Source organism: Rhinoraja longicauda, chromosome 22 (assembly GCF_053455715.1).
Source record: "Rhinoraja longicauda isolate Sanriku21f chromosome 22, sRhiLon1.1, whole genome shotgun sequence".
In the NCBI taxonomy this organism is placed as follows: domain Eukaryota; kingdom Metazoa; phylum Chordata; class Chondrichthyes; order Rajiformes; family Arhynchobatidae; genus Rhinoraja; species Rhinoraja longicauda.
This window is the reverse complement of record NC_135974.1, coordinates 15,841,263-15,855,454: the sequence shown is the minus strand read 5'-3', so window position 1 is coordinate 15,855,454 and position 14,192 is coordinate 15,841,263. Positions and strand designations below refer to the sequence as shown.

The 14,192-nt window shown below is 40.6% G+C and overlaps 1 protein-coding gene across 2 annotated transcripts in view; it reads right to left on the bottom strand.

Annotated features, from left to right (window-relative positions):
• Window positions 1-12,707, bottom strand: part of tbc1d20 (TBC1 domain family, member 20) — a 38,145-nt gene extending 25,438 nt beyond the window's left edge. Inside the window, exons 1-4 of one of the 2 annotated variants that reach the window (XM_078418822.1) lie at window positions 12,499-12,707; window positions 7,777-7,962; window positions 5,126-5,206; window positions 1,654-1,840 (exon numbers count right to left, since the gene is read on the bottom strand). In XM_078418822.1, coding sequence (XP_078274948.1) covers window positions 1,654-1,840; window positions 5,126-5,206; window positions 7,777-7,962; window positions 12,499-12,550 — 506 coding nt within the window. In that variant the 5' untranslated portion in view covers window positions 12,551-12,707. Of the gene's footprint in view, window positions 1-1,653; window positions 1,841-5,125; window positions 5,207-7,332; window positions 7,548-7,776; window positions 7,963-12,498 lie in introns of those variants that run through there. The other variant, XM_078418823.1, reaches the window with a different exon arrangement.
• Window positions 12,708-14,192: the final 1,485 nt, after the last annotated feature.

Here is a 14,192-nt window from a genome sequence, read left to right as displayed (position 1 = left end):
GATCTAATTACAAAGCCTGCAAATGTTTGTTTCCCTTTCATCTCTGATAAATACATTAAAAAAAAAAAAAAATTCAGAGTGTATTTTGGACTATTATACAGGGTCAGATTTTAGGACTCAATTAGCACACAATTTTATGTTTTAAACTGTGACAATTATCAGTGAGAATATAAGTTTTTGATAGCTTCAGATGATACACCCTTAATTACTAACGTAAAGATATTTAGAATGTGGCAGAATTTTTAAATTCAACAATGAAAATTTATTTTGTGACGTAGATTTGAAAAATAATTTGAATGCCCTTTATTGATCTAATCAATTATTCTGCCAGTGAGAACCACTGGCTGATTGAACATCAAGGACCTGGCCAAAATTGATGCAAAACTATAGTCTACAACAGTTTGAATGGTTTCCAACTTTCAAATACGCGATTTTTATTGAAAAACATGCCATTATAATAATGGTCCCACCAAATTAAACACTCAGAAAACAGCCAAGAAATAACTTAAGCCAAGTCATGGTAGGAAAAAAAGACAAAGTGCTGTGGTAGCTCAGTGGTCAGGCAGCATCCCTGGAGAAGCTGCCTGAAATAGGGCCGCGACCCAAAACGTCCCTGGTCCATGTTCTCCAGAGATGATGCTTGCCTCATTGATTGTGTCTTTTTTTGTAAGCCAGTTTCTTGTTTCTATGTCATAGTAGAAGCTCCTTATGAGCAGTGGGGTGAGTATATAATTCACTGTTAAATATGTTACATCATTATTTCTATCCTTCAAACCAACATAGGGATACACTCTGCACTTGATGAAACCACAGTTGAAGTGTTGAGCCCCAACCACATTTTGCAATACAAATTGTGGTTTATACTAAGCATTAGTCCCTTTTCAGCATGTTCTCCAAACCAACCTCTTGACCATGTCTTGGGGCAGTCATCAAACTGTGTCTAACTGGTTTCTTCAGTTAACTGGTAGACATTCATTTTCTACCAAATGAAAGGGCATGCACAAGGAGTCCGGAAAATTAGCCTTTTTTAATGTTCCAAGCCTCCATATGTTCAGTGCTTTTTAATTCAGTGATGAACACAAGTCATAAACTGAAAAACTGTCATCAAGGATGATCCTCACAGGTGAGCGAATGCAGACCACTCTCCTCTGCCAGACCCCAATCACACACCTTACGGTCCGGACTCAATGCCAGCCGCGCACTCAGCCCACAGTACCTACAAAAGAGCGAGTCAGAGACTAAAACAATGGGATTTGCTAATAATTGTCTGCAAATATAAACAAGAGGCCTCAGCAGAGGATGAATGTTTAAATTAGGCTTAATGGATTATTTATAATCCTTTCAAGACAATTGCAAGATTAGAGATACAAAACCATTAAGCCATCTTTCTTGTTATAGACACAAAGACAGTAATGAAGGGTTGGCAGCCAATTACAAATTCCTCACTGATTAATAATGCAATTTAGAACAGAAACAACTAGAATAAGGAATGGAAAGCAAAAGAAAACTACAATACAGAAAGGAAAGCTAAAGAATCAGTGAAGGGAATGAAGGCTGGTCTGGAAGAAGCAGCTGTTTCCTGGCAGATGAACATTGTCTCTAAATCGATTGGAACACGTAGAAAAGTTAACACTACTATTAAAAGCCAAGTACCTGAGATGATGTGTGGAAAGTTTCTCCACTAGAGCTGTTGCCATTCTTTCACCGACAACCAAAAGGAAGGTGACCACTATATCATGGTAACCCTGGTAATAATGAAGCTGGGGATGTTTCTTTAGTACCTCCAAGATACTGTCAATCAGCTCTTCTTGCAGTGCCTCTCGCTCTGCATCCGGCATTCCTACAAATCATTGGTGATCAATAATCATTAAATATTTGCCAAAAACCTCACTATTTTTCCAAGTCCCCCCTGTCGAGAGCAAATTAACCAAAACTGATACCTACCACTTAAATCTAGTAGAAAGGGCAAAATGAATTCAACAATGTTCAGAACTCCTCACTTTTTGAAAACTAATCCTTCCCCAAAAGTTTGCGTCGTTGATGATTACCCACTTCCATTAACCACAGGTTGCAACTCTCTGGTCTATTGACACCCATAGTCTGGTTTTCGTGTGCAAGTTAATCCTTCCATATACGCTTTTGTTGTTGATAGATACCCACTTCCATTAACCACAGGTTGAAACACCCCGATCCAGCATTCTCTGGTCCAGCAACACCCATGGTTTTTGAATTTGCTGCCATCAGTTTGCAAGACAACCACCAGGACAACCGTATTAGCACTTTTCTTTTTCTCCATTAGCAGAATTTGAGGTAAGAAATAAAAATATGCTCTTAAGTAATTTATGTGGAAGAAATAAACATGAAACATATACAGAGAACTAAACTAGTTTACCAAGGACAATGTTTTGCAGGCTACTTGGTCACAAGAGAAGGCCACTCAATGGATTTATTTTGGAAACTGAAACCTGCAGCTGCCAGTCACAATGGAAGATCACTTCAGGTTTGTGCAGAGTGAACTGGCAAACTTAAGGGTGAAGCTCTTGTTTACATAGAGGGGCAATTTCAGGGGTTTGGAGATTTCTAATGTCCAGTACTGGTCACATCATAGGAGTACTAGATTAGAGTGTTTCAACCTGTATTTCAATTACTCTCTATTATAAACTATTCTACAATCAAAATGTTTAGGGTTAAAGAATTCAAAACAATTTTTAGTCTAGGGAAATGAACTGACCTCTTCTAATTAACACTTGTAGTGAACTATGAAATGGAATAATGCTTCTGAAACACTGTTCTCAAACTAAAATGTATGACTTTAGGTGGGAATGCATTACTAAATCACTCCCCGCTGCAAATGCATTAGCATTGAGCCTCACAGAATTGGGTTGCATTTGTTTTGGCAGATCCTTAACTACAATGCTCCTGCTAATCTGTATACTACAATGTTTTATAAGCACGTCATTACACAAAGCTTTATGAGTATGACACAAGTGCCTCTCAGGCCACACAGCCCAACTTAAAAATGATACCACACGGACATTACGCCAATGATCTGAAGTAACTCAAACAGTTCTCTGCAGTGGTTGCGAATAGCAAGCTTTTGTATGACTTAATTTCTTTCGACTTTAGAGGTAAAGCACGGAAACATGCCCTTTGGCCCACTGAGTCTTGCGCCAACAAGCGATCATCCCGTACACTAGCACTATCCTACACACTAGAAACAATTTATAATTTTACCGAAGCCAATTAACCTACAAACCTGTATATCTATGGAGTGTGGGAGGAAACTGGAGCACACGGATAAAACCCACACTGTCACAGAGGGAGCGTACTAACTCCGTACAGACAGTGCCCGTAAACAGGATAAAACCTGGGTCTCTGGTGCTGTAAGGTAGCAACTCTTCGGCTGCACCACCGTGCTATTATACAAGTTTTTAATGGGAATATTAAGTGTACAAAAGTAACACTATGTAAGTTTTGAAGATTATTTTATGCATAAATCATCTCCTCAGGACCAGAATCATTGCAGCAGATCAGGGGATGAGCAACAGATTGTGATAAACAAAGCACAAATTGTTTGGCATTTGCCTTTTTGATGTGATCATAGATATATCCATAGTTCATGAACAGAGAGCTTAAAGAATGTGGTGGCCTCTGCTTGCCAACACTTAGTTAGCAGCATCTAGGTTTCAGCTGTGTGGGGGATGGGGATTTGTATTATGCAAGTCGTTGTGTAATTCTTTTCTAATTATTTCTCTCTTAATTTCTTGTTGTGTGCTGTGCATCATGTAATCAGGAGGATACACATCCTCTCTTCCCCAAGGCTTCCACAAACATTGTGAGTAGGAAGGAACTGCAGATGGTGGTTTACGTCCAAGATAGACACAAAATGCTGGAGTAACTCAGTGGGGCAGGCAGCATCTCTGGAGAGGTAGGAAGGAACTGTAGGTACTGGTTAACAGTCTGAAAAAGGGTCTCAACCCGAAACGTCACCCTTTTCTTCTCTCCAGAGATGCTGCCTGTCTTGCTGAGTTACTCCAGCATTTTGTGTCTATCTCCCAAACATTGTCTGAATGTCATTGGAGGTTTTACAGAGAAACCTAGAGTTTGGTTATCCTCCTTTCCCGCTCCCGATAAGAAAAGAGATAAGTTTCCCAACCTCAGCACAAACTAACAGTAACAGTCATAACTCCGATCTAACGGAAAGTATTTGCAGACACCATCACATATTACAGTATACCAGATAGGTTGGTGATTATGCAACCTCTCCCAACCAATAAAAAAATCAATTAATCACTTAAACATCTAGAAGGAAACAATTAAGTCCTTAAAAGTAGTGATGAAAAGCAAGGAAAGGACTATTCTCTCTATTCTAAAGATACACTGCAGTAGTTAGCTCCTTACCACAACCAAAACCACCATTACAATTATATAGCGCCTAATCTCCCCAACCACTAGGTCACCTAATTTCTGGCAGTCTCCCCTCCACTGCCTCCAACCTGATAGTTCCCATATCTAGCACCTACACTAGATCCACAAACAGGACTGCCCTGGAAGGCCCAGTGTTTCTGCCTACTCTTGCCCCACTGATCTCATCTGCTCATACTCCAACTCTATCTTGTCCCTCCCTTGTCCAGTCCTGTCTCACCTATACCTAGGACACCTCACACACTCTCCAACAGGTAAACAAACTGGGCCAAAGGGCCTGTTCCTGTGCAATACAGTTCTATGTTCTACTTCCCTCCACCGGACATAACTTGTCCTCACCCTCAACAACTTTTCTTTTGATCCCTCGCCAAATCAAAGGTGTAGCTATGGGCACTCACATGGGCCCCTGCTATGCTGCATGTTTGTTAGCCGTATTCAATACTCTTCGTTCTAAACATACTGTGACACTGTTCCCCAACTTCTTCTCCGTTAAGTCAATGATGCATTGCGGCTGCCTCCTGCAAGTGGAGAATCTTTACAATATTCGATTGTTTATTCCTGATCTCCATGCAAATTAATATTGGTGCTTTATTGTATTAGTGAAACTATGTGCATCAACCTATTCCTGAGTATACAACCCAAGGTGTGAGTGGTCTCCATTTCCAACAAGATAACTGGATTTCTCAACAACATATCTTACCGGGTGGAAAGCGCCGTAATGATCGCTGCACATCCAGTCGCACCTGTTGATAGTCTTTGTTGTTCTCTCGGAGTTCTGGTCCTGTTGCAAAGGCCAAGTATTTACTATTAAATTCATGTTGTATAATTAACAGCAGCCATGTAAAATTTCTACACTACAAGCTACAATCTACCGAGTACAAACAACATATTGAACTCAAAACAATCATATTCCATAATTCAGACAATTTACATGCTGTTATTCATTCCTGATCAAGCAATTTGATTTAAAGAGCTATGAAATTAACATCCAATGATGTGCAAGGGTTGGTTCAGCTTCTCATATCAGGGTGGCATGGTGGTGCAGCGGTAGAATTGCTGCTTTACAGCGCCAGAGATCTCGGTTCAATCCTGACTACAGGTGCTGTCTGTTCAGTTTATACGTTCTCCCCGTGACCACCCTGAGTTTTCTCAGAGAGCTTTGGTTTCCTCTCACATTGCAAAGGTTTATAGGTTAATGGAAAGTAGGTATGGAATTAATTGGCTTTGATAAAAATTGAAAATTGTTCCTAGTGTGTAGGATAGGGCTAGTGCACGGGGGTCGCTGGTTCGCACGGACTTGGTGGGCTGAAGGGCCTGTTTCCATGCTGTATTGCTAAACTAAACCAGAGGATTATCGGCTCAAAGAAAAAGACACCCCTCAATATTGAGAGCATTGCATTGTTGGGAGAGCCTTCACTCTGAACAAGATATAAATCCAAGACTCCACCGCCTTTTCAAATGGATAAGAAATATTCATAGTATTATTTGTTGGTGAAAAACTTTACCAGCGAGATGCCACAATTAGTGCTACGACATCGAGTTAGATAAAGGGGCCAAGTGCAATATATGGAAGTTTGCTGCAGAATGTAGTTAGGTATGAGAGTAAGGTGAGAGAATAAGGATTGCAATGCAATTAGAGAAAGGCAGAGCGAGAAAGTAGATGTGGTACAATAGATATATGGCGGTTACACACTTTGGAAGAAACACATATTAATTCATAAGAGTCTATTAATTGCAGGTAATCATTACAAAATGATTTGGGTTTATAAAAAGCTCAATGTTTGCAAGGAGATTAGCAATTATGAAGGCAAATTATATTAAAATGGAATTCACGGTGGGGATGGTGATTGTGGAAGAGCGAGTAAACTTTACAGCAAACATTTACCCAAGGCCACACATGGAAAAAGGTAAGAAGATTTGTTTTTCAATCAGTGGGTTAAGAATCTTAAGCCGTCTCTACCCCAAATAAAGCGCGCTCAGTGGCAAAATATATTCCAGGTGAAAATAATACGAGTTTTGATCACCAACTGAACCTCGGGTTAAATAGGATCAGGAAGGAAATGGAGTTGATATATTGGATCAGCTATGATTTTATTAAATGTTGGAATAAGTTCAAGAGGCCACAAGGGCATTCCTGCTCTTTCTTTGAAACTCTCAAAATTGATGTGAATAGTGACTTTGTGAAGCACTATTTTCAGGCATGTGAGTGAGGTTAAAAAAAAAAGAGGAAAAGAGCCGAGCGCTTGCACGAGGCGTACAGCGGGGATCAAAAAATTGGAACGTATTTGAAAATCTATACACAAAATTACCAGTTTCAAGCCTCTTAGTGCATTTCAAAGTAAAATCGGACATTACAAAATAATGCAAATATGTCACTGTATACTACTAACATTAAAGTAAATTTGCACATTAATTGATATTCAGCCCCAAAAGGTGGTAATTGGCTTTTCTGCCATGTTTTTTTTTTAATTAAAAAAAATAAATTATTTTTGAAAAGCATATGTACAAATAGAAATAAAAGACACATTTGTTACAGAGTTCTTACATAACTTCAATTTTTAAATTTTTAAAGAGAGAAAATAAAAAATAAAGAAGAAAGGAAAAAAAAACAACAAAAAAAACTATAAACTATTGAGAAGAGAGAATAAGAGGATTAAAAAAAAGATATAACTATAAAAATTAAAGGGAGTAGATCCAGGAGACAATAACCACAGTTGTACATCCAACCCTTAGGTATTTTAACACCGTCTTAATTAATTTAGCTATATAATCTTGCACTTAAATTTAATATTTACTCATTACAGTTCCACCACTGATTTTCTGGCACTCTTGGTTCCAGAGCTTTGCTGGTTTATCCAGCCAGCCAAGGAAGTCAGTTATGGGAATACATTTGCAAATTCAACCCACCGATCGGCCGTGGAAGTCCCAATGAGGTCGAGATTGGCTGCCTTGCCCAGCCTAGGTGCCACATTTTCGGGGAGACTTCCAGGGCGCGGGGGATTTCTTGCGGAAACCCCAGCGACATCTAGCGGAACCCTAGTGTTCATTACAAGTTTATACATCGTTTATTTTTCAACGCGCTGTCGTCGGTGGGTTGAATCCTTATTTTCTTTTTTTTTCCAATCCGATTTCTCCGCTGGAAAACGCGATTTTGGCAAAGTGAAAAATGTGGAAATCATGCAAAAAGCGGAAAATGTTTTTTAAAAACACGGAAAATTCACAGGCCTGTATTTTTATACAGTGCCTCAACTTCAAACTTACGTCATCATTAATCTTTCTGATCTTTGATGTTATATTAGCAGCTCAACCGTGCATTTCAGTACTGGAACAAATACTCTGAACAAGAGTTACCTGGTTTAGGACGAAGATCACACGTGTTCACATTAAGGAGCTTTGGCCACACTTTGCAGCGGATTTCGTCTGTCAGAAGACCACCTTCACTGATTGCCATTCTCCTCAAAGCAGCCACATCCACCGGAGAGCTGTTTAAGGCTTGGAGAATTTCTGCAGCCTTTTTCTTTTTCTTTGATTCATTATCTAATGGGAAATACAAATTAAAACACAAAATTAATCTCTTTCATAGTTTGTGCATCTTTTCCAACATCCAATTTCCTTTGAAAATAAATCAGACCCCTGGTAGGCGAGTTCATAATTTGACAGTTTGTACAAAACTAGAAACTTAAAAGGGTTCTGATCAACCCCCGAGCATTTATTTTTAAATGAACGAAAAGTCCACAATACTGAGCATGTTTGAGGTCTATCGAAGTACCCTGACCCAAAATGACAGCTCTCACAGAAAACATTAAAGGATCTTATTTGCAAGTTAAATTTACTTTCTGCCACTCTACAAGTAAATGGCCTCCATAAATATTTCTTGTTATTTGAAAAAACTTTATATATTAAGTTAAACCAACCCCAACATCGCCAGATCTAACCAAGGACTAGAAAATGTAATTAGCACTGGAAGGATAGAAAAAAAATCTTCTGCAAAACAAGTTTTGGGTAAGATTACTTTTTTGTTTTACTGTATTTGCATGTGGCAAGCTTGTAAAAAGCAGCCATTACAGACTAAACCTAGATCAGCTCCCTTCTCACCAACATCATAAACCAACCTCCATCATTCCTCAAGCTCCAGAGAACTTTGAGACATTGAAATTGTGAAGGATGAAAAGGTTTAAAAAAAAAAAAATCTTGCTCTTATACTTCCCTCTCACTGAAACTTCCGCCAGCCCAGTGAATCATTAAATGCAGACCACAAGACCAGAAATAGCCTGTTCACCCAAACAACAAATTTCTGGGCCTAGCACACTGATGGAATCACAAGAAAGCTCATCAATGCCGCTATATTCTCAGAAGTTTGAGGAGATCCCGCAAGTCGGCATATACTCAGTTGAACATTTATAAGTGTACATTAGAGGGCATACAAACTGGTTTTATCATGGCCTGGTTTGGTAACTTGAATGCTCAAGAATGGAGGTTGCAGAAAGTGGTGGACTTTGCCTGATCTATCACAGGTAGTGAGCTCCCCACCACAAAGGGATCTACAATAAGCTCTGCCTGAAGACAAAAACAATTTTGTCAAAGACATACACCACACTGAGCATGCTCACATCTACCTTGGGGAGGAAGGCACAAGAGCCCAAGATCCATTACCGCCAGGTTCAATAACATTTTTTTCTAATCAACCGTCAGGCTCTTGAACGACTGTACAATTTTACCACAATACTACCTCAGCATCAAACTATTTTGGACTTTGTAAAAGGATGCACAACATTCTTTGGCTTGTAGTATTACGGTCTACTTACCTAGTAAACCTGAGGTAGACACAAAATTCTGGAGTAACTCAGCAGGACAGGCAGCATCTCTGGAGAGAAGGAATGGGTGGCCTTTCAGGTCGAGACCCTTCTTCAGTCTGAGAATGTATTGTATTATTCTTTATTGTCTATTTATTTATTGTTTTGTTACATTAATGAGTCTGTAAAGCTACAGAAAGAATTTAGTTGTTCTGTTCCAGGTGTATATGACAATTAAATACTCTTGCACGTGTCAGTTTGGTCAGTCTTGCTATACTCACTTACCAAATGGTTTCTTAATTTTTCCAAATAGTACCATTTTTCTATTCTGAATTAATTTATGAACTCTACTACCTAATAGCAATCTTAAAATGCATTTTTCTTCATTCTTTTGGATAGGTAAATACAAGACAATGTTTCAGGTAAGCTCCAATCTAAAGAACCTGAAACACCATCTGTCCATTTCCTTCCACAGATGCTGCCTGCCTCATCGAGTTTATCCAGCAGTCTTTTTTGCTCAATATTCCAGCATCCACAGCCTCTCATGACTCCACTTGAATTTGATGTTTTGTGGTTAAAAGAAAGCCTTGGATTTTTGATGCTTGGTACTTTTTTGGAATGCAATGTTTACTTTTATTCTAAACCCTTAATCTTCTCTTCCTATTCAAGGCACAACTTTGTGTGCCTCTTTTAGTTGTAAACCCTTGTGATTTTTTAAATGGTACACAACTACATATAATATTTAAAACACTATGGACCTGGCTGAAATGATGCAGTAACAACAACTCCTTCTCACATACCACATCATAAGTAAAACCAGGTGGTTAACAAATCATCTTCTCAATCTTCTAAGTACGTAGAGGCATTGATGAGATTTCTTTGTGATTGCATCAATATGCTGGGCCCAGGACAGATCCTCAGAGATATGCATGTCTAGAAACATAATGCTGTGCCTCTCCACAGGCCAACTTCATAGATCCCCACCATTCCCCATCTGCAGTCAACAATTAGCTCCTTAGTCTCACTAATGTTGAAAGCAAGAATGTTGTTCTGGCATCATTCAAATCTCCCTCCTGCAGTCTGAGTCATCATTATCTGTTATCCATCCAACAACGGTGGTATCGTTGGCAAAGTTAAAGTTGGCTTTGGAGCTGTGTCTAGCTACATAGTCGTGGGTACAGAGAGAGCAAAGCAGGAACGTGTGTACAGAGCCTTGAGGGGGTCCAGTGTTGATTGTTAGAGGAGGAAGTGTTGTTGCCAGATTCACTGATTGTGACCTGCAGATGAAGTTGAGGATACAATTACGTAGGGTGAGATTACATTGGACCAAACGTGCAGTGGGGATGCAGGTATCTTCTGCCAGGTGAGAACAGGACATTTTTACATGCCTTCCTTTGCATCGTCTCCCCCCACCCACACACAGAGCAGAGCTGCAAAGATCAGGGGGGAGGGGGGAGGGGGCTGGGTGGAGCCATGGATAGTTGGAAGCACTGAGCAGACTCGCTCACTGACTGAGTCAGTGAGGCCTGCTGGTGGCCGCTCTCCCAATGCCTGCTCACTCTCCTGTTACAGCTCCTTCTGTGATCCTCTCCCATATTTTGTTGTTGGTCATTTCCGACTTACGTACAGTGTAGGTTATGAACAATTCCCCGTCATAACCTAGGGACTTTCAGTCCAGTGCTGTGGGGAAATATCTCACTTGGGAAGCTAGTGCCAAACCATGTACCTACCTGTCAAAGCCAGCAGCTGTCCACATTCTCAGTGGCTATTCTGACGCTCAGCACCACAACCCCAGAAACTACATTTAACTTGCGACAGGAAACAATTAAGAGAAAACCAGAAAATAAGCAAGTGGGCTGTGATTTCGCACTCTAAAGCAATCTGAGTAGCAGAACTAAGCATCTGAATAGAAACAAAATTTAAAACAAAGAACACAAAAGTTGCTGATCAACAAAGGCGTTTGCACTTCAGTAGTCAAACAAAACAAATATAGCAATTCAGAATGGAATCCCTTGGGATATTCATTTTGCTATACTGATCACTACACTGCTATTAGTTAACATCTTATCACTTTCAAATTCCTGTGCCGTGACTTTAGTTGGGAGATACTATTTCACTCTGTTCCTTTACATCTCCCCTCCACCATTGAAGCAAAAACACACAATTGTCACGATTCTCCAAGATTATTCATCTCCCACACATTTACAAACCTGAGCAAAAGCTTACAAAGGGATTTTTCTTATTTGAATTGTCTGCCCAGACAGAATAAACTCACTGAAGGACAAAAATAACCGGTGACGTACACATAGACAGTGTGATGCCGAATCATTTAAATGCCGAGCACTACTGTGGTTGCTCTACCTACTTTGGTTCTTTGCAATCGTGGTCTAGTTTAGTTGTAATAACTGATCATTTATTGGATACATTGTTCTCCTTGTGTCTAATGCGCCTGTAAAGCTGTAGCAAGTAAGTACCTCAATGTTCAGGTTCATATGTCATTTAAACACTCTTGAACCAGAAATCTCTCACCTTGCATATCCACCAATTCCTGAAGGAGTATCTCCTCCTATTCATTAATCCCACGTTGCAAACTACATCGGTTATGAACGGTGGAATGAAACAACTGACATTCATCGTTAATTTGGAGTGTTATGCATCAGAGAGATATCTACCCATACCTAACCATTTATTTATTTCCTCTTCCCTCTTTAGAATAGGGAACTACTTTGGGTGAAAATAGGAAAAGCAAAGAGAAAAATAGACAGTAATGGTAGTTAGTTTCCAAAACACATGGCCCTTGCGGTTTGAACTCTACACAACAAAATTAAGATTGCAAAAGAACATATGCAGAGCACAAACACTAAAAGATTTTGAACTATTTTCCAAAAAACTTCGCCCTGCCTAGACATCAGCTGTCTCCCCTTCCTTCTCCTCCCCCCAACACATAGTGGGCACAACCTAACGTGCTGGTTCACTAGCCCCGCCCCTTCCCCGCATCACTATTGGCCCGCTTTCGCCGGATGCCCTCTCTCATTGGCGCAGCCCGGCCGTCCATCACAACTGGGGCCCACATCAAGCTTGGTTGACGCGATACCATCGAGGACAGAAATCTTCCTCCTCGTCAACTGAGGGATAAACAAAATCACCCCCAAAAACACCACAGGATGAAACAAAACGTCGAGTTTAACGATACGCGGAGCTGTGGGTACAGTTGTACTGATTAATACGAGGCGTTTTGACGAACTGAAGCCGTCGATTCTTTTTTATAAGCTTAACCTACCTTGTTTTCCGATGCCGTTTATCGAGGTGCTTCGAGATTTCTTCAGATACATTGGCGCAGCTGACCGCGGGGCATTTTAAACGCGGTCTGAGGCGACGTTATGGGGGTTTAAAACGGCCGAGGCGGCGCCATGTCGGCGTTCGGGTGGATTTCGGTTCCGTTGGAAGATTTTATTTTGGGGTGGAAAAGAAAATCCGCTGGCGGCGCGCGCGCCTCACGCACGCACGCACGCAGGGAGTCTGCGTCACCGCGCCATGGCAACTGAAACGTCACTGAGGGAGGGACGCTTACGTCACCACGCTACTTAACAAAGCGACGTGCGCGCCGCCGTTTAAAGGTGCGCACTAGCAACCTCTGAAACAGTGCCCATCCATGTTCCCCAGAGATGCCGAGTTGCTTAAGAAACGCGTCTTTCTTTATGTGAACTAGCATCAGAAGTTCCTTTCTACACTTTTTCTCCAGAGATGCCTGGCCTACTGAGTTACTCCAGCACTTTGTGTCTTTTTTTGTAAACCAGCATCTGCGATTCCATTCTACATTTTCTCCAGAAATGCCTCCTAACCCGCTGAGTTACTCCAGCACTTTATGTCTTTTTTTGGGAAAACTAATATGATATTCTTGATTCTGAATATCAACAATATCAGAATCTTGATATTCTACAACAATATCATTCTTGTAAATATGGAGAAAGAAGGACCTGCAGATTCAGGTTTACAACAGTACACCTGTAGTAACATTGCACCTTTTCTCTCCCTATTTGAAAGCCTTTGCAGCACCCTCAACCAACCTCTTGCATTACAATACCATAGTTTTATCTCCCCCAGTTCTGCTTTTTTCACTTGTGACTTTGTTCTTTGCACAGCTTTATTTAAGCTGTCTTGTGGAATTTATGTTAGACATAAAATGCTGGAGTAACTCAGCAGGACAGGCAGCATCTTTGGAGAAGGAATGGGTGATGTTTTGGGTCAAGCCCCTTCAGACTGTATAGTTTTAGAGATACAGCATTGAAACAGACCCTTCGGCCCGCCAACTCCAGGCGACCGTCTTTCCCATCCACTCCCTACATGTTAGGGGCAATTAATCTGCAAACCCACACTCCTTTGGAATGTTGGAATGTGGGAGGAAACCAGAGCACCCAGAGGGAACCTGCAGCCATTGGGAAAACATGCAAACTCTACACAGGCAGCACCCAAGGTCAGGATCAAACCTGGGAATTTGGGACTGTGCGGTTGCAGCTCCACCTACTGTGCAACTCTGCCACCCTAACTCGATCAGTTTGTTTTCACGTGCAAAATACAAAGTTCTGAAGTAAAAATATGTTGCCTGATTCACTGAGTTCCTTCAGCACTTTGTGTTTTGTTTAAGATTCCAGCATCTTTTTCTTGTATTCCATCTCTTGTTTTTATGTGCCCTCCAAGTCTGAACTTGTGTGGCCACTGCAAGCAAGATTTTCATTGTGCTTGTGCATATGACAATAAACTTGATTCTCCCTTTTGTCTCTCTAAATTATGTAATTCTCGCCTTTCCCCCTCAAGCTCTGGCCCTGTAACTTGCATGAAACCTATAGCAGCTCTTCATACTTTTGTTCCAATTCTGATCAAAGTCTCTGAACAAAAGTTGCCATTTTCTTCTCTCCACAGATGTATCCACGCTTTTGGCATTTTTAATACTGCTTTAGTTCTGATGTTCTTCGC